This window comes from Myotis daubentonii, chromosome 1 (assembly GCF_963259705.1).
Source record: "Myotis daubentonii chromosome 1, mMyoDau2.1, whole genome shotgun sequence".
NCBI lineage: Eukaryota > Metazoa > Chordata > Mammalia > Chiroptera > Vespertilionidae > Myotis > Myotis daubentonii.
In genome coordinates, this window is record NC_081840.1 from 134,687,976 (window position 1) to 134,709,721 (window position 21,746).

General features: G+C 35.4%; 1 protein-coding gene across 1 annotated transcript in view; it reads left to right on the top strand.

The window, feature by feature from the left end:
* Window positions 1–21,746, top strand: part of MALRD1 (MAM and LDL receptor class A domain containing 1) — a 629,377-nt gene that overhangs the window by 407,882 nt on the left and 199,749 nt on the right. Inside the window, exons 31-32 of the mRNA XM_059660668.1 lie at window positions 5,786–5,914; window positions 12,740–12,901. Coding sequence (XP_059516651.1) covers window positions 5,786–5,914; window positions 12,740–12,901 — 291 coding nt within the window. The remainder of the gene's footprint in view (window positions 1–5,785; window positions 5,915–12,739; window positions 12,902–21,746) is intronic.

A 21,746-nucleotide genomic window follows, 5' to 3' on the forward strand; every position in this document is an offset into this window, starting at 1 on the left:
AACTGCCATCTTTGTTGGGTTAATTTGCATAGTCACTCTGATTGGCTGGTGAGCATAGTGGAGTGACATCAATTTGCATGTTTCTCTTTTATTAGTGTAGATTTTATATATATATATTGCCTAGGGTTGAGCAATCTGTTGCCCTTAAAATATGTGAAAAATCACAAAGAAAACTAAATACTTAAACTATGTCCAGATATAAAAATTTAAAGTTAAAAATCTGGGTTTCATGCATGAAAAGAGAGGTTTGTATATATAATTTTCTTTCAGACAAATATAGACATAGTGTGTAGTCACCTTTTTTGTCTAAAAACATGAAAATTTGATGTTTATGATATCTTTCACTTAGCAGGCACCTTGCCTCTGTATCACAAGTGGAATTGGATTTTTTATATTTCCCGAAACTCTTGCTGAACACTGACATGGTCCAGTACCTCCAGTAATGCTTCAGATAATGTGACACACACTGAGCTTTGCGGTCACTGAGATCACCGAGGTTACAGTTTCAGATATGTTGCTATCAATTGTCTGATATGTGCACTGACCTTAAAACCTAGCAATTTTTCTAACATAAGACAGATTTAAGTGTTCATGGTGAATAGAAAATATGAAACACTGTTATTTTCTAAACATTTGAAATACTTGTTGTGTGATATTAAGTCCTCTGCAGTGTTGAGATTTCCTTTTATGTTCAAACTTGCCCCTGATGTTTCTAGAACAAGAGAGTACTCAAGCGGAGTAAGTTCATCTGTGAAGGAAAATTTGAGGTGCATAATCTTTTCCCAAAATATCTATTCTTGAGCCTATTTCCCTTTCAGTATCCAAAATTTTTCTTTTCCTTCAAATAAATCTGAATCTTCCATATATTCAATGTGGTCAAATTGTCTTCATAAGGAAGCTAAGAAGAATGGAAGAAATAAAGGAAATTCATATAGGAACTGCTTCCTCTCAGTTGATGGTCTGGCCTATTTTATTAATTGGCTGAATGACTGAGATGATAGGCACTTTAAAGCCCATCAACTGAATAAATGTATTAAATATTTATTCACATAAGTATAAACTTGAGCTACTTTTTATTGTCCTCTGACAGCAAGCCATAAATATCTTCAATTATAGCACAACATGTACCATCTTAATAATAAGTTTTCATCAGCATATTATGAATTATTTGAAAGTAAGAACTATCATAATATCCACCAGGGTGTCTGACAATTGCTTACTGTATGTTTCTAGGATGAATAATTAAAGATTCTAAGTAGATGACATCACTAGATGTAAGCATATAGTCTTTTCTATGAAAAACTAATGATCAATGTTTTCATTTAGAGATCAATATTACATGGCTTACCTAAGGTTATAGCCTTTATAAGAATGGAGTTTAGGAGCTGGCTGGTGTGGCTCAATTGGTTGGACCATGCACTAAAGTTTGTTGGGTTTAATTCCTAAGGGCATATATCTAGGCTCTGGGTTCAATCCCCTGTGGGGGCATTTATGAGAGGCAACTGATGAATGTTTATCATACATTGATCTCTCTCTCTCTCTCTCTCTCTCTCTCTCTCTCTCTCTCTCATCAGTAAAACATATTCTTAGGTGAGGATTTAAAAAAAAGAATGGGAGTTCAAAATCATTATATGGGTCCACATATTTTATTTGGACTGCCCATTCGCAATCAGTATTTACTGCCCATTGTTACCAGCTTTAACTAGAGAAAAACTTTTACTTAGAATGCTAAAACTTCTGAGACATACCTATAATAAAAACTATCCAGGGGTAATTTATCAAATTAAAATAGACTAGTTACAAAGAAATTTCATACATTATCAAGTAAAAAGAAATCCTGGTTTTGGAAAAGTTTCCTCTTCTAACCACTACAAATACATCTTAATGTTTCTCTGGCTCTGAGTACACTCAGATGCTTACATATATTTACTTTTATATGAACACAAAATAAAGAGAGTGTTATATGCTAATTTCAGATTTTTTTAAACAAAGATCTGTTATTGGAAAAAATTCAAGTATCATAACATTTACATTAAATAAAGAGCATTATTTGGAGAAAATTATTTTCTGGGGCTTTCTCGGGGTTATTTTTAGAATTCATAAGATATTGACAGATTTTAAATATTAAATTTATATTGAAAGTTAGGCTATAGAAGAATTGACAAAATCATATAATAAGATATTATTTCCACTCACCGAAAACATAAAAATATGTCTAAAGCACTTATAATACTCTGAACTGAAATTTAAAGAAGAAAAAAATATATTAGACCCAGAACCAAAGGAGGAGAATCAAAATATAGATCACAGGTGGAAGCTGACTTCCCAGTGGCCTAGATGATGTGGGGACTGAATTTTCTAATCCTGTATGAGAAGGAGAGATCTAGACATGACCCTTTTCATACAACTTAGTCTTTTTAGGTCAGGCTCAAAGAAATTTGGCTGGTTTTCCAGGGGCTTGTAAAAAGTGAAGGGAATACAAACAAATAAGATAGGAGCTATCAGCACAAAAATAAAACCCTAAACTTGTGTCACACCTCACATAGAATAGTATGTAATGTGTGAATAAGAATTCCAAAACAACAAATTAATATTAAATTTTCTAGAACATTGAAACTTCAAGGACAATGCAAAAGCCAGTGTAAATGTATGCTGTGGGACCATACGTTACCAGGATAATAATACAGACAAAGGAAAGTATCAAAAAAAGAATTGGTAGCATATTAAATTTTAAAAATTAAGTTTACTTCTAGAAATGAATAAAATTGTAATTGAAAATAAACAACAATGGGAAAGTTAAACAGATTAGAGACACAACTAAAGAGTGAATTGTCAAATAAATGTGAGCTTACTCTCCAGAATGCAACACAGTAAGGCAAAGAGAAAAAAAAAATGAAATGAACAAACATTAAGAGATATTGAAGATAAAAATGGGTAAATCCAACACTTTTCTAATGAAAATTCCAGAAATAAAGAAAAAAGACTTAAGGAAAGACACTACTTGAAGAGATAATATTGATCATTTTCCATAATTGAAAAATGGCATGACTCTTGAAGTTATCATAACATAGAAAAAATGGCACCTCAGTAGCAAGGAGCAACCTGGCACCCAGATCCTGGTTTCTAATGACATTCTCCAATAGAGGAAACCAGTGCTCCTTGGAGAAATGGCTGATGACTGACTCTAGAACTGGGTCAGGAAATACATGTGAACCCTGAGCAACTCACAGTGCTAGAAATCAGGTAGTGTCCAAAGAAATGCCTACATTGATGAGTATGTCAAAGGGACACAGGAACTAACTTAAAGAGCTTCCCGTGGCCAAAACTGGAATAATGGGAGAATAAAATAAAGTAGCATGAACCCTGTGTATAAAACTACCTAAATTCAAATAGAAATTTATAGTCAAGGACATCTTTACTGTAAATTCTGTTTCAAAGCAGAATAAAGCCAGCTTTCAATTGATGTCACATCCAGGATGGTGACAGTTTGTTCAAATGCATATGAATTAACTCTATATATACCTCATACTTTCATTGGATTAAATATTCATTTCTTACAGCTACATAATTTTTCAGGATTTTTCTTTCTAGGATTATTCAGTCCTACCTTGCTTTAGTTTTAGGTCTTATGTCTCTGTCAATCTTTTATGTTTTATTTCTATTTTTTGGCCAAAGTAAATAATTTAGTTTTTTGCATATGCCATATTTTGCCAGCCAGATTATCTTCATTTCTCTATTATGAGCACCAATGTTCTTTCCATCATTGTATCATTAACTATAGAATATTTGGGATTATCTTATATTTCTTATATTTGCCAACTTTATCAAATGTATAGAGTTTATCATATTGACTGGATGAAGAAATTGAAACTGGCTGAACAGGCATAAACATTATCACTCAAATAATCTAATTTTTCTTTTTACCATGACATTTTTGCTAACCACAATCTGATCGATGATATTCTTGTCTTAAAGATGTACTTTTCTTAGAATTGTAGGCTTTCTAATAATTTTTTCTTTGTATAATTCATATACCATAGGGATTCTAGCAGTTGCTTGGTTTACTGAAATTCAAAGCACTGACTTAATTTCTCTTCATGTCTTTGTTATTCTATACTGTTAGGGAAATAGTCCATATTTAGAGATGCAGCCTATTATAGTCAAATTTTTAAAAAACTAAAAATCCTGCCCTAACAGGTTTGGCTCAGTGGATAGAGTGTCAGCCTGTGGACTCAAGGGTCCCAGGTTCGATTCCGGTCGAGGGCATGTACCTTGGTTGCGGGCACACCCCCAGTGGGGAGTGTGCAGGAGGCAGCTGATCAATGTTTCTCTCTCATCGATGTTTCTAACTCTCTATTCCTCTCCCTTCCTCTCTGTAAAAAATAAATAAAATATATTTTAAAAAACAATCCTAAAAATCCTATTATTTAGATTATGGGTTAAGACATTTCCTCTGTGGAGTATGAAATAATCTCCAATGCATGTATTTGCATACTAAATAATGTTTACATGTTGCTCTGGATAAGTGTAAATTTGCTCTAGAGTTTATTAAAATGATTTGGGAAAGATTCTAAACCAATCAATGAACCTGACTATAAATTCTTCATCTTAGTGATGTCCTTAGTTGAAATATTTGCTGTTATCTTAGATGCTTTTTCTTCAGTCTTCATATTTGGACTACATGCTACTGTTAAAGTATTTCTGTAAATTATTCAGGTTTTAGCTGTTGTGTGTGGGGATGATTCAAAGGATATGAAAATACACTTTTATCAACTCTATGGAGTTTTACCATTTTCCTTTATGGAAATACTGCCTAACCTTGAGTAACTTACCTTACCTTAGGCACACCAGCCTGAGCTTATAGTCTATATATCAAAAAAATTGCTGAGCTTTATTTAATTTGTTGAATTTGATAAAAATAGTTTTATATCTTTAATGTGTATTACTTTGAAGCTGTGAAGAATTATCATTAGACTTCATATCAGTTCAAGTGACATTCAATTATGTGACTTGCTTTGAAAATCCTGTCAATTCACTTTTCTTAGTTCCCTTTAGGTGAAACCATTATACCTCCAATTATTATAACCAGCATTTATGAAGCACAAAGTACGTAGTAGGTGTCATATTAAATCCAAGAGAATCCTGCTAAGGGGCTTGGAGTCTGAAGGGACAGACAGGCATGTAAACTGCTCTTATATGAGGTGCTGAGTATTTAATATAGCAATAAAAGGGGTCTTCAGTGGCATAACACAGGGGGTGTCCAACCAGGAACTTGGATGATACAGAGAAAGGCAAGACAAGGGTGGAGAGAGGAGTTATTTCCTTGAGTCTTGAGGTTGAGGAGACCAGAAGAAGCACAAGAGAGAATGGTCAGTGTAGGTAAAGGAAACAGCATATGAACACATGGGAAAATAAAGAACAAATGGCATATTTGTGAAACCTTCTATTGCAGATGCTTATGAGAAGAGTTGCAAAAAATGAGAATTAAAAACTAAGTTGGTACCAAAAAAACAAAAGATTTGTAATCCCTTGATTAGAAGTTTGGGTCTATATAATAGCTAATGGTCATCCTTTGACTAATTAAAGGATATTTTGAAATTACCATCTACATAACATGCTGAACAATGGAGGTAGGACTGAGAGAGGGGAAGTTGTGTAGACATCTACCTTGGACAACTAGTAAAATCACTAACTTATTTAATAGTGTGAAATATATAAAATGATTAAAATGAGTAATCAAATGTAATGAAATCATCACAAAATAACACCTTTGTTTTTACCCCAGTGGGAGAGACTTCTGAAATTTGCCCAGAAGCCACTGATTTTTTGTGCCACAACAAGAAGTGTATTGCATCCCACCTTGTCTGTGACTATAAACCAGACTGCTCTGATAGGTCTGATGAAGCTCACTGTGGTAAGTATATTTGTTCTAATGCTGCCAGCTCAGCACAGACTTTCACTTTATTAGTAGAGAAACTTATTGGCACTGCTGAGAAGAAATGCTCTTTTCATGCACTACGGTAGATTTAGAATAGCCAGAACATTTTTTCAACTTCTTTATGAAAATATCCAGATGGCAGTCCTTTCTCGTTCTTTTTACTCCTATGTTAAAAACTGCAATAAATCTATAGCAAATAATGTTACAAAACTTTCCCATCATGTCACTGTGTAGAACTGTGAGTGTAGCCAACACCACCAGCCATCTCCAGAAAGTTTTTATCTTGAAAAGGTGTATCTCAGTACCCATTAACCAATAACTCAACATTCTCCCCACATCCCAGTTCCCAGCAGCCATCATTATACTTTTTGTCTTTATGTATTTGACAACTCTAGGTACCTCATATAAGTGGAATCATACATAATTTGTTTTTAGTGAATGGCTCATTTCACGTAGTATAATGTCCTCAACATTCATCCATATTTTAGTTTTAAATCAAAGTATAAAAGGAAGTGAAAGTAATTGGCATTGTTTAAACTATACTGTGAATACTACACATTATATTCTTAATTTAAAAATAATTATACATTTCCTTTAATATATGTATTTTCAAATGAAATTTATAATACATTAAATAATACTTCCTAATGTTATTTCAAACTTCTTTTAAGTGCATCAGACCAGGTATCAACTTACAACCTGGGTATGTGCCCTGACCAGGAAGTGAACCTGCCATCTTTTGATATATGGTACAACACTCCAACCAATTGAGCCACACTGGCCAGGGACAAAAATACATTTTTTTATACTTACTGTAAGAAATTGATTTCAATGGAATTCTAAAACACTTGTAAAATCACCATTTTCCCCACAAGACATAACAAATAGAACATTTAATAACCACCAGTAAAACATTAAGAACTAAGCCAAATTTATAAAGGTTCTAAAGGAAAAAATAATTGAAGTTTGATGGCATAGACACATATATTCAGTGGAGAAGGGACGACTGTCACAGGCACATAGAAAAGTTACTGCCGATAGTAAAATTATCTTCCTCTCATTTAAGATGTATGTATATTAAAACATTTATGTAAAAGTATATTATTTCATTTATTCCTATTCTTAATATGGGCTAGGAACAACTTTCTGAACATTAGATATATAAAAATGAACAATACATTGTTTTAGGCTTCAAAAACTTACTTTGTACTGTGTGCGGGGGGTATACTATGAAGAAAATTGTATTTAAATCTAATGTGTTTTTTCTCTCTTTTTAAAGAATTTGTTAGTAAATGAGAGGTTTCCTGTTTAATTGTAAAGTTTAACAAGTTCTAGCAAGAATAAGATTATCACAGCTTATTCAGAGAGTACAAATGAAGAATAGCGTGTGTGTGTGTGTGTGTACATCTGTATGTGCAATATAGAAACAAGCTTACAAAATGCTGGGGAGAGTTATGGGTAATTTGGGTTTTCAAATGTGAATGCTGCCCATGTTCTTCTGGCTTCGCTCATTTTTCCTCTCAGACTGCCTTATATGCTTTTTTTGCCCCTCACAGTTATTGATGTGAAAACACACACAGGCAGTTTTGATTTTCTGAAACTGAAGTAAATTACATACTTATATCTGTTAGTGTTACCCACAACTTTGATGGACAACTTCAAGAAATAGTTGAATTTATTAGTATAAAAGTAATATATTGACAAATTAAATAGCCACTTTTCTTAGAGTCTCTTGATACACTTTGTTCATATCCACAAACAACACTACACAGCATACAAAAATATACAAGTGACTTAGTTCTGCAAATTGATTTCATTAATATTTTCTATTGATGGTCTTTTAGATATATTCTCCAATGTAAATCATCAGGGCTACATTCCTGAAGTCAGATAATCTATGTGCATAATGGAATAAATTGCACATTTTTAAAATGACCTTTGGAGAAATATAAGAAAGAGTTGACCTTTGGCTTATTAAACTGGAGTCCTCATTTTGACTTTGACCCTCACTTGTTGGGCAATTACTTAAATTCTCAGTGACTCACTTTTCTCATCTGTTTAGTAGATATAATAACATCCATCCTATTGAGTGCTTTAAGAATTAAATGAAATAATGTAAAGAATGTCTCTGCTCAGTATCCTAGAATTAATGATGTGAGCTTTTTCCATGTCATCTTAACATTCTCCGGAGATTTGTCAATCATGTCTTATATGCATGGCCTGTATACTTATCAGAAAATAAATGCAGTTATTCCTCATAAGATGTATCATAAAATAAAATTTTCTTTTGCATCTTTACCTTCTGTTGCAAAATGTATGGTTATTAATAAGTGATATTGATTCTAAAAACAAACAAACAAAGAACACAACAGTTAAATCCGAAAATGTGCTCTCTTCTTTCATGGAAGAAAATTATTGCCTAAAACATGTGTCACATGCACCTTGTGTTCTCAGCTGGGGATAGCTAGCTTGCTGGTGGTCACTTTCTCTCCTGCCTCTTACACAGACAAACATTCTCTTTCCCATTCTACCCAAATTCTTAAATATCCTTCTCAGTGCAGCAAAGATGCCATTTCACCATGAGGATAAGCAATTTAATATTCCTGCATTATGTACTATGGTATGGCAAAATAAGGTAGATATGTAGATGTAAGGAATTAAAAATAATTATGGTGCTATCTCTTAAAAATATGTTAACTGATCAATATGTACACTGACCACACAACCATATTATTCCACTGGGAAAATGCCAATTATTTAAAAGAATGTTAATAATGCTTTGAATCCTTCAAAGGGTCATGGTAAAGATCACACACAATTTAGAAAATAGTTTTTCTAAAGCAATAGCTATTTTGAAAATACAGATGATACCTGTACCTCATCAAGAAACATTGCAAAGTCTCCATATCATTCAATAATTATATGTAAGGGAACACTTCAATATACATGATGTAGTTCACTAAAAATTACTGATCACATGGAAATGTTTTAGTAATACAATAGTAAACAACAAGTAAGATGAAAATATAAAATAAAGAGGTAATGAATTTCCAAATCAGTTGTACCAACTATAATGCCATAAAACCCATACATGCCCCGAGAACTGGCATGGTCTTCAAAGGGAGAGATGGTATAGATGTTGGACTTTCAAGGAAGAGTATGATTTGCTAGCCGAACTGGTTTGGCTCAGCGGATAGAGCGTCGGTCTGCGGACTCAAGGGTCCCAGGTTCGATTCCGGTCAAGGGCATGTACCTTGGTTGCGGGCACATCACCAGTGGGGGGCATGCAGGAGGCAGCTGATCGATCTCTCTCATCGATGTTTCTAACTCTCTATCCCTCTCCCTTCTTCTCTGTAAAAAATCAATAAAATATTTTGTTTTAAAAAAGAGTATGATTTGCTAGATGGAATGGAGAAGAGGAGATAAAGATACTTGACACAGAAATTCCAACCTTAAGCAGTTTAGATGGACAGTAGTCCCTGCTAGGTGCTTTTCATTTCTTTTTGCTGCTTAAAAACAGAACTCCAACTTTATCTGGGGAAGCATTGTGACAAGCTGCAAATACCATCATCTCTAATCTTCCTTGTAGCCACCAGAGGCCAATGAATATACATGGACATTTTGGGAAGGTGTCTCTTTCAGAGAGAAAAAAACGCTTTCCTCTCTTTGTGTCCTTCAATGCTTAAGTATTTGTGACCCATGGAAGTACAGCCTTTGTCTTGCAACCATGCATGAGCAGGGGGATGACAAGGTGACAGCACTGAAAGGTGGAAGATAATGCGTGCTTCACACTGCCCACACGGCATGGCTGAACCGCAATGCCAACCTTAAACTGACAACTTCCCAACGTACTGTTAATTGAGATAAATTAATTCCTGTCTGTTTGAGTTACGATTATTTGGTATTCAGTAAAGCCAGCTCCTCCCCATCAAATTCTGCAGCCCTGAGTACCTCATTTTTGCAATGATATCCTGAGAAAGGACGAATAGATTTTCTTCTTTTATTTTATTTTTTTAAAGAAAAACTTTTCCTAGGTGCCTTTTCTCCAATAAGTCTCATTATCTAGAATTGCATCTCACATTGATGCCTAAAATAACTAAAAAGAGGAACATGGCTTCACAATTGCTGAGATAAACCATCAGTCACCCCTGGAGCTGGTGAGGGGCTGTTTCACCCATAAAACACATACCTGAGTGAAAGAAGGTTTATACCTGGAGAAAATTGCAGTTCTCTCCTGAACAAGAGAGGGAAGGGATGACTGAAAATGAGCGCCCAAATGCTAGAGAAAACATTTTAAAAAGTGAGTAGTTTTAAACGTAAAAGTTGAAAAAAGTCTGTTTTTATTCAAGAGATAATTTTCTGAAAATTCGGTTGGCAGGCAATTTTAAATATGAGACAGATTTCAGCCTAAAATACATTTTGAGTTGTAGAAAGGTTACTGTAGTCAAGGCTAGAGATTGTGGAGAGTATCTTCAGACAATGTGAAAACTTGCATATTTTTAGCAAGGGAAACAACACATAAGAACATTCTTAAAGATGATTAATGTGGTTTGCATTTATAATGTTGATAGATTGAAGGCTATGTTAAAAAAAAAAAGAAAAGAAGATACTCCATTAAATCAGGTGGTTGAACCAATGGAACTGGAACGGGGACTATAGAACTGTAAGGAAGGAAATTAATTAAATACATTTACCAAGGGAGAGTCTACAGGTATTGGTGATAGATTGGATATGAAAATGAAGAATGCAGAATCAACGATAACTCCAAAGTTTGAATCTTTAGAAAGACAGAATATTCATTCTATGAAATTAGTCAATAATCTTAAAAAGAAGAAGCCAATTTGAGAAGTGAATGATGAGTTTGTTTTAGGCTTGTTTGGTTTCGAGGTAATGGTTGTGTAGTCCAAGTGAAATGTTTAAAAAGCATTTGAAGAAAAACACCTGCATTTCATCATGGCTGTGGATTTACTTGTAAGGCATCTGCATAAAAGTGTGAAGGGCTCCGGGTCAGGATGAATGAAGATATACAGAGTAAATTTAAGTAAATAAATCCATATTTTTTAAATCAAGAGGGACACCATGACTATGTCTGCAAGTTATAGGAAAGTAATTAGTAGAGAATGTGAGATTGGAGAATGTGGAAAAATTGTGTAACTTTGAAATAAATGAGGCTGTGGAATGCTAAAAAATAGTGTTGCTAAGGAGGAGAGATCATAAACTGAGATTAGAGCTAGAAAGGAAAAGTTTCAAAACTTGAGGTAAAGAGAATGAAACATAAGAGAATTGATCCTGATTGCATACATATTCTTAGGGTCAAAGATAAAGGTCATATATTAAATAAATTGGAACTAGAAGGACAGAGTGGTCACAGAGAATGGAAAAGGGTGTAGGATCATTATTGTCAGGCCTATGTGTTGGGGAGTCAGTTACACAGAAATACAACAATACAGAGCCTGGATGTGACATTATTCTGAAGAACCCACAATGGCTGTCTTGTACATACATTGATAGATTCTGCATTTTTGCAGTTGTGTTGGTTAAACACCTGGAGAACTGAATCTCTCACTTTTATCCACATTGTTTGCATAATATAAACCTATCTATGACATGGGTTTGGTACAAAAAAGCATGAAGATATACAGGGCCAATAAAGGAACACATAAAAATCAATTCTAAATTATGTAGAATGAATGAAAAAATGTACATAATTTAAAGTGATTTTACTTTTGGAGATAAAATACAATCATGCCTGAGAAGTGAAATGCTGATACTTTATGAAAATTCTCTCAGAGATCCAAAAAATTTTCTATGAAAATATGAAAGCTACTTTTGCTATATATTTGGTGTCCATTTTAACAGCAAGTTTTTCTTCTGATGAAGTTTCTATATGCTAGTATTAGTTTGATGTTAAAAATTTATAAACAAGAAACTACTTGATAAAATGTTAAAAATAATGTAAACGTCATCTTTCTATAAAAAAAAAAAGGACAGGAAAAGTCAATGACAATCTCAGTTGATTCCTACTGATTCAATCACCCAATATTCATTCTGCCTGTACAACACAGTTTTTTCAGTGAATGCTCAAATACAATAACTGCTATGCAAAGAAAGAAAATGAAAAATGAAAGCAGCTATCAGGGTGTTATGATGGCACTTTTTAGATGTCTAGTTATTATCTCAACTAGTTATTATCACAACGCAGTTATTATCTAGTAACTTATATTGTGAATAACTTAATTTTTAATGAGTTATCAATCAACACTTTTAGTAGAGAAGATCTTTCACTATTTACTGACTAGTCCTGAAATGTTGTACACAGGTAATTGTATCATATGACAAAAGGGTGTGTGTCCACACAGTTCACTGTTTCACCCAAAGGCACCTTTCCTTTAGTAAACGCCTCTCTAGCAGTCTATGCTGTTCAAACACCTCAGTACACAGAGCAATGGCATTAATATCCAGACAACTGAAGCTGTTGACTTATTTGATTCTATAGGTATCATAATGTTATGTTCATTGTTTATGTGTAGACAGTTTTATCTATCATCTATAAGTATTATTAGTCAATCCATGTAGCTTCTTAATGGATAAATGACAATATTCATGCACTGCTTCTAGACCCTGGGCTAAAAAAGCTGGTTACAACTGATATTATCAATGGGTGCAAATGTCCTGGTTCTATATGTTTATTTATAAAAAATTAGAATATACAGATGCTAATTAAAATCATCACTAATGTAGTAAAGTATCAAGTGCAATATGGATTTTCAGAACATTTCATTACAATTTCTGTTTCCTTAGGCCAGTACACAACCACAACAGGAAGCTGTAATTTTGAAACAACTTCCGGAAATTGGACCACAGCCTGCAGTCTTATTCAAGACTCTGAAGATGACTTGGACTGGGCCATTGGCAACAGAATTCCTGATGAAGCACTGAGTGCAGACTCTGATCATACACCAGGTAACCCTACTAGAGATACACAGGCCAAGTAGTCAACTGCTGGAAACCTGCTTTATCTATTTGATTGAATGCTGAAGTACGTCTGTTATGTCTGCAGGTGGTGGGGTGGGGGTTAGAAAGCAATAGGGATTATGAAAAGAAAGTTAGTACTTTCTGTTTAACCCGTGAATTACTGAATAGACTCAGAACTGACATTGCTACAACAAGGAAATCCATGACTTATATTTTAAGAGTCACAGAATGTTTTCCCTCTACCCTAAACGTGTCCCTTAAATCAACAATCAGAGTAGTGACAAGTAGGGGGCAATCAGATTGATGCATGCAATCGGCAAAGGTTTACAATTAGCAATGATAAGAGTTCTCACAATACACAATGGCCAGTAGCTGGCCACCGATGTTACTCTAGTCCCTCTGAAGTTCCAGGACAGAGATGTAAAGGCAAGTTGGTGATGGAGGAATGAGCATCTACAAAGTCTTGACAGATTTTACTTTGTGTCCTGTGATTTTAGGTAAATGTAACCTTTAATGGTTTTACAGTTAGTAGAGTCAGAGTATAAGCAGGCTAGTAACCTTATTTACTTTGAGCCTGAAGTCTTGCCTACTCAGCACTTTTCTTCTTTTAGGACTTAACATTCCCTAGGGATAAAAAAAAAAATAACTTTTTTATAGATAAGTTTTCTTAGAAATAAAAAAATAACATGAGAAATTTGTGATCGTTAATTTTATGTAGCAACTTAGAGGATGTTATTTGACAAGGTTAACATTTTTTTTTTACATTCAGTATTATTTTGGTTTGGTTTCATGTGTACAACACATTGTGTTCCCCCTGATATTTCCAGCACCAAATTGGCAACGTATATCTATATATAATCATTACTGCATTATTGGCATTTTCTACGCTGTACTTTGTGTCCCTATAGCTATTTTGTAATTATCAATATGTACTTCTCAATACCCTCATCTTTTTCACCCAGTCCCTCAACTCCTCTCCCATCTGGCAACCATCAGTCTGTTCTCTGTATTCATGATTCAGTTTCTGTTTTGTTTATTTGTTTAGATTTTCCTCCAGATTCTACATATGGTATTTGTTTTTCTCTGACTGACTTAGCATAATATTTCACTTACAATAATACCCTCTAGGATCATCCATGCTGTTGCAAATGGTAACATTTTGGCCTTTCTTATGGTGGAGTAATATTCCATTGTATGTATGTAACTCAGCTTTTTATCCACTCATCTATTGATGGGCACTTGGATTGCTTCCATAGCTTGGCTATTGTAAATAACACTGCAATGAACATAGGATAAGGGTTCATCTATTCTTTTGAATTAGTGTTTTGGGTTTCTTTTGATATATATATATATATATATATATATATATATATATATATATATATATATCCAAAAGTGGAATCACTGGGCGATCAGCAGTTCCATTTTTAATTTTTTTAGTAACCTCTATACTGTTTTCCATAGTGTCTGTACCAATCTACTTTCCCCCAACAGTGTATAATTGTTCCCTTTTCTCCACATCTTCACCATCACTTGTTTTTTGTTGATTTATTGATGATAGCCATTTTGACAGGTGTGAGGTAATATCTCGTTGTGGTTTTATTTGCATTTCTCTGGTGATTAGTGATGTTGAGCATCTTTTCACATGTCTATTGACTATATGTCCTGAGATTAACATTTAAATCAGTAAACTTCAAGCAGATTACCTTCCATAATATGGGTGGTCCTCATCCAATCAATTGATGGCCTAATAGAACAAAACATGGGCTGTCCAAGCAAAAGTTAATTTCACCAACAGACTGCCTTTGAACTTCATCTGCACCATTGGCTCTCCTGGGGCTCCAGTCTGCTGGCCCACACTGGACAGTTAAGGCTTACCAGCATCATAATCATATGATCCATTTACTTATAATAAATACTAGAGGCCCGGCGCACAAAATTCATGCACAGGTGTGGTCCCTAGGCCTGGCCTGTGATCAGGGCCATCTTCCCCTGGAGCCTACCAGCCAGGGGTGAGGGGGGGGGGTGAGGGTGGGGGGAGGGGGGAGGGACCAAGAGGTGGTCAGTGCACCTCACAGCGACTGGTCGAGTAGTCATTCTGGTTGCTCTGCTGTTTGGTCATTTGCATATTACTTTTTTATATATATAGATATTTCTATATTTCTATATATTCTATTAGTTCTACTTTTCTGGAGAAACCTAACAAATAAAATATTACTCAAAAAAATGGAAGCATAAGCACAATGAAAAAGAGCAAGATTATATGAATTAAAATAACTTTTCATAGAAAAAATATATGAGGTTGGCCCAGACATTTTATGACTAGTGAGACAAGAACAATAGTTTTATTGTTTTATATTTCAGGCAGATTGACAATGACACGATATTCAGTTACAACATGTGCACTCATTCTTATTTTAAAGTTCCCTAATTCATCTTCAAATTAAATATGTTTATTTCTCTTGACCTGCCAGGTTATATTTCCTCTTCCTTTTACCAATTTGTTTTTTTCTTTAAAAATATGAAGTTAATATACACCAGATTATATGTTAAAAGAATAGAAAAGAGAATCAAGACACTGAGGTCAATAATTAGGAGGATTTAATATATAACAAAAGTTAATCCAATTAAAAAGATATATTATTTAATATGGTGCTGGTATATCTGGTTATTCACCTGGAAATAAATGAAATTAAACCCATTTTTCTTCTGCATATTTCATATACATAAATATAGTCCAGATTGATTAAGAACTTAAATGTAACAAATAATAAAAATAAAATTCTTGCAAGAAAACAGAAGGTAAAGCAATGTGCAATTTAAAGACAGGATCTAACTTCCAAAATTTCAGAAGCTACAAAAGAAAAGATGTACATATTTCATTATATGAAATTTTAACTGTGGTCTAAAAGTTTCATAAATAAAATCAATAGGCACAAAATAGGTTAGAAAAATTTTCCTTACAGATTACAAGTAAGATTATATCTATGTCATCTATATCTATATCTATATCTATATCTATATCTATATCTATATCTATATCTATATCATCTATATCTATATCTAATCTATATCTAACTTTTACAAACTTATTATAAATGAAAATTTTAACTACTAGGAAACATTTGCATAACCAATTCACAGATGATAACATTAATATAGTCAACAAATATATTCAATGATGCTCAAGTTCACAAGTCATCAGAAAAATGCAAATTAAATAATAAAGGGTTGGAAAAATATTTTCAAAAACAACCTATAGAAGGCTGAGAGAAAGAGTAAAGAAGCAGGGGAAGAATACTCAAACATGGTTATGGGAAATGTTCATGGTTTGGAAAATGTTCTGACCATCTACATTATAAAAGGTCGGGGCCCGTCACAACCTAAACAACCTGACGGACAACTGATCACCAGGAAGTGCATGGAGCACCTCTCGGTCCCTCCCCCATGGTCCACAGGCTCCTATCACAGCAAAGCTGGTGGCCAGCGGGCGGGTGGGGTGGCAGGCAGGGGTGGTGGGAGGGTGGGGTGGCAGGGAATGGGCAGGGGAGGCAGGTGCAGCAAGGTCATTAGCCTCTGGCCCAGGGCCAGGCTGGAGGCCTAATGACCTCGCAGCTGCCGTGAGGGCTATGGATCAGGCCCAGAGATAGGCCCGGAGATGCTGACTGTCATAGAAAATGACCAATCAGAACCAAATCTGGGTGAACTGCAAGGAGTCAATGGCTGCCAAGGAGGTGGAGCTTTTGATGCTGACTGGCATAGAAACTGACCAATCAGAACTAAAGCTGGGTAAACTGAAAAGGCAGAACCTAAGGTGGGGTCTGAGGAGGAGTTTTAAGGGCAACAGCTGTTTGGTGTTAGAAAGCGGTTCAATTTTTTAATGGCTGGTGTGGCAGTACAGTGCATATGGCTGGCTATCAGTCCAGATATAGGGATTAAGTATTTTTGTCTGTCAAGAGCATCTCCTCCTGCTGAAAAAGGTTTACCCCCCCTTAAGCAATCCTATCCTATATAATATCTCTATACTAATAAAAGAGTAATATGCTAATTATACCAGGTCGACCAGCCATCTTCCAGATGTCTGACTTCCTTCCGGACAAAGCCATGGTGGTGGGGACAGAGGCAGAGGCAGTTAGGGGCTATCAGGCTGGCAGGGGAGGACAGTTGGGGCTGAGATCAGGCTGGCAGGGGGTTAGGGGTAATCAGGCTGGCAGGGGAGGGCAGTTAGGGCCAACCAGGCTGGCAGGGGAGGGCCATTGGGGGCAACCAGGCCAGCAGGGGAGGGTAGTTGGGGGCAATCAGGCCAGCAGGGGAGGGCAGTTAGGGATGATCAATCAGGCAGGCAGAGGTGATTAAGGGCAATAACCTGCTGATTTGAGAGGGTGCAGGCTGTGCTAAGGAACCCCCTCCCCCCCCCCCGTGCACGAATTTTGTGCACCAGGCCTCTAGTCTAAAATAATAAAAGCATAACATGCTAATTAGACCAAACAGCGGAACGACCTTCCAGACATCATTCTGGACGTCCTTCCAGATGAAGCCACGGCAGCAGGGTCCAAGGCAGAGGTGGTTAGAGGTGACCAGGCAGCCAGGCAAGCAGTTAGGGGTGATCGGGCAGGCAGGCGAGTAGTTAGGGGCGATCAGGCAGGCAGGCAGGCGAGCGGTTAGAAGCCAGCGGTCCTGGAATATGAGAAGGATGTCTGACTGCTGGTTTCTGGTCTAATTTGGCAGTCGGACATTCTCCAAGGGGACCTGGATTGCGAGAGGGTGCAGGCGGGCTAAGGGACCACCACCCTCCCGTGCATGAATTTCATGCACCGGGCCTCTAGTATAGAAATAAAAAGACCGATACAAAAACATATGTGTATAGGGAATCTTACTTCAGCATTATTTGTGGTTGAAAAAAAGGAAATAAAATGAATTTCCATTGTTCTTACACTCAGTTATTTGTTCCTTGTTGCTTTATTGGTCTATTGAATGCCTGGCACTATTTAGTCCTGGGAATACATTAGTGAATAAAACAGGTAAAAATTGCTACCAAAGTGGAGTTCACTTTCTACAAGGAGAGTCAAGATAATAAACAAACAGTTCTGATTGTATGGACTGTTAGAAGTTGAGGAGACAGAAAGAATGAAGTAGGAGCAAGAAGGCCCAAGAATGGGTGTGTGCATTGCAGTTGGCAGGTAACAGGGGAGGGAGGCATGGCTGTTAAAATACACTGATTAAAGTAAGCTGCATTGAGAAAACACCATTAAGAAAACAACAACAACACTTGAAAGAGGTGAGGAGTGAGCCATGTGGGTGCCTAAGGAAAGTGATAGAGTGACAGCCAGCGCCAAATGCCCTGAGATCAGACACCTGGCTAGAGTCTCAGCCTGGGCCCCCTGATGGTTGGGTAATGGAATTAGCTGGCGTGGGCTGTCCTGTGCAGTGTAGGATATTGGGCAGTATCCCTGGCCTCTGCCCACCAGTTGCAGTGGCACTTCTCTCCTAGTCTTGACAAGTCAAAATGTCTTAGAAATTCTCTGGGGGCAAAATCACCACCCTCTCCGCCCCCGCTTCTGTTGAGAACCTGGAGGAAACAACCTGGAGGCTAGTGTGACTTGTTTAACACACAGCGTGTGATGCCATGCAATCGCTAAAACAGTTTCATGTTACACAGTTAATGTGTAGGGATTTCCAGAAGATATTGTTAAAGGGGTAAAGCCATATGCAAAATTATTATATAGTATGACCCAATTTTTCTAAAGCAAAGAATGACTACCTCTTTTATTTGTTCATATGAATAAATATGTAGGTAGATATTTATATGAATAACTATATTAATATAGAGAAAATTATGATAAAACATTTACATTCATTTATTAACGTGGATTACTACTTGGATGGTGATAGGGTTCAAATAAAGGCGAGGATGATAAACCTAAAATAAAATAAGTAAAACAGGAATTGCACCTCATAAGAAAATCTAATATACATAATGGTAGAACATTTATGTGTTTGTGGAATTGTGGTGAATATTTTTAATCTTTGCCACTTAAAAAGCTTTTCACTTTTTTAACATTTAGTTTTGTTCAATATTGCTTTTCATCAATTTTACATTACTAAGGATTCCATCTTTTCCTAAAAAATTTAAAATATAGTTAAGCAGAAAAAATAAAAACTTGTCTCATAATATCAGTAGAGTGATATAACCATCTATATAAGCTTTGTAATTTTTAATTTAAAAATGTAATCTGAGTAGGTTTTTATGTTATGGAATATTTTTAGCAATATGGTTTTAGTTATAGCATAGTATTTTACATTTTGGGTATATCATAATTTATAAAATTATCTAATGTTAAAGTTAAATTATTTTTTGACACATTCACTATAATAAATATCAACAATGAATATATACTTAGATGTATATTTACTGTTGTGACATTTATTACAGTTGTGTTGTGATATAAATATCACAACAATAAATATACATTTTTTAACTTTTATGATTATGTTTTTTACTTAAGAAGTTATGAGAAATAAGCCAATTTTGAATTTTGCTACTAAGATCCAGACAGTAATATCTTGATGCAAATGCCTGTGAATTATTTAAATTTTTTAAAAATTGTTTCAATTATAATTGACATCTGGTATTATATTAGTCTCAGGTATACAACATAATGGTTAGAAATTTATGTAATTTACAAAGTGATACTCCCAGTAAGTCCAGTACCCACCTCACCCCTTACATAGTTATTACAGTATTATTGACCATATTCTCTACGTGGTGCTTTACATCCCCATGAATGTTTTGTACCTGCCAATTTGTAACTTCTCAATCCCTTCACCTTTTTTACCTCTCTCACCCCCTGCCCTCCCATCTGGCAACAATCAGTTTGTTCTCTGTATCTATGAGTTTGTTTTTGTTTTGTTTGTTTATGTGGTAGTTCTTTAGATAACATTTGCAGCATTATAATATTACTAATGGTACAAAAAGTATTATAGGTTCAGTTTAGGAAAAATAAAAGTATAATCAATGGATATGAGAAGGTTTCATGCATGTTCAAAAAGACAAACAAAAGTCATCAATTGATAGCTTTTAATGGAGCAATTAAGGACTATTAATGGCACTATTTATTTTTTTAAACTTTCATAGCTTGTGTGTGTTCATTAAAGACCACATAAAAAGTTTTGTGTCTGGTTATTTATCCAATATTGTACTCAAGTAATGTGGTCCAGAGATAAAGAAAAGTAATCATTCTGACAGAATTCTTTATTATCCTTCCTGTTAATTACTACTTGATACAGTATATTTTTACAAAGTGTTCTCCTCAAAGCAGCTAGATTATGTCATCCTTGATACACTAACATGGTTCATTGAACTTGTTTAGGCATCTCTAAGGTAATAGGCTGCTAAATAAATTGTATGAACATTAATTAATTTTGACCCTCTGGGAAAAACAAAATTCTTTCAGAGAAGGCCAACAGATTCAAAGAGCCTCTGGTCTATTTATAAGCATCACAACATTACTGTTAATTAAAACTGTATTTGTGGATCTTTTCACTTATTGTTACCAGGATGAAGAATTAGATACATAAGGAGGACATTTCAATGCCCATCACATAACTATTTATGAGTCTTGTTGGAGCCATTGTTAAAACTGTAGAAAGAAACTACAAACATTAATCCACTCTCTAGTCTGCACATGAATAGTGTTTAGACATAGTGTACACGGGATTTAATGGCAAGAGTGACATTTGTGTGACATGAATTAACAACAGTATAATGTAGATGGCTGCTGTCTCTGTTTTCCCTTCCTTCATAACTTTCTTCATTTTAAATGGCATAATCAACCATCTCCACAGTTAGACTGTAGACTCCAGGACTCACATCTTTTGTATTTATATTCACTCCAGCATTTAAGATTGAATAGTACTTGATAAATACTTCTGTAGGTCATATTATTTGGATGTATCTCATTCTGTAATTTTGACAGCCATGTCTTTTGAATTAATTAATACAACAAGCATTTCTTGAAAGCCTATTAAATACCACACACAATGTGTTGGGAACTGAGGATATGAATTAACTAGTGTTTGAAAAGTAACTGGACTGAAATATGCTGCTCGATATAACCCACATGCTCACTATAGTGCACTTCTATGTTCACAACTCAAGGTGAAACAATAACCCCAATCTTAGTGAGGTTAATGCTTTATTGTGTTAATAGCAGTTTAAAGTACAAAGTGTTCAACAAATGTAAATTACTTGATACTTTGTAGACAGAGCCCTGCAGGCAAAGCAGATGATAACCACACTTCCTTTTAGGCAGACAGAACAGACATTATTTCTATGTTATACCTGAGAAAAAAGCTGAATGACTTTTCTAAGCCTGAAATACCCGCCCCCCCCCACGCTATGAATGGAGCCTATCCCAAGCCGTTCTCTAGTACATCATCATAGCATGTGTGGTCCTTATTTACAGCTCCATCTAAATCTTCATATTTGTGGCCTCTTAACCTTTATTTCATGTCATGCTTATATGGCCATCTCACCCTGATCTCTGATATTTAGTACAGGGAGATTCCCTTATTCATTAGCTTAGGAGAGTAGGAGTTAGGTCAGTGACACAGTTAGATATTGAAAGTCAAATGATATGAGTCTTATCAAAGTACTAGAGGCCCAGTGCACAAATTTATGCACCAGTGGGGTCCCTTGGCCTGGCCTGTGGGATCAGGCTGAAACTGGCTCTCCAACATTCTCCTAAGGGGTCCCAGAGTGCGAGAGGGCACAGGCCTGGCCAAAGGACCCCACCACTGCATGATTGGGACCGGGGAGGGAAACGGGAGGTTG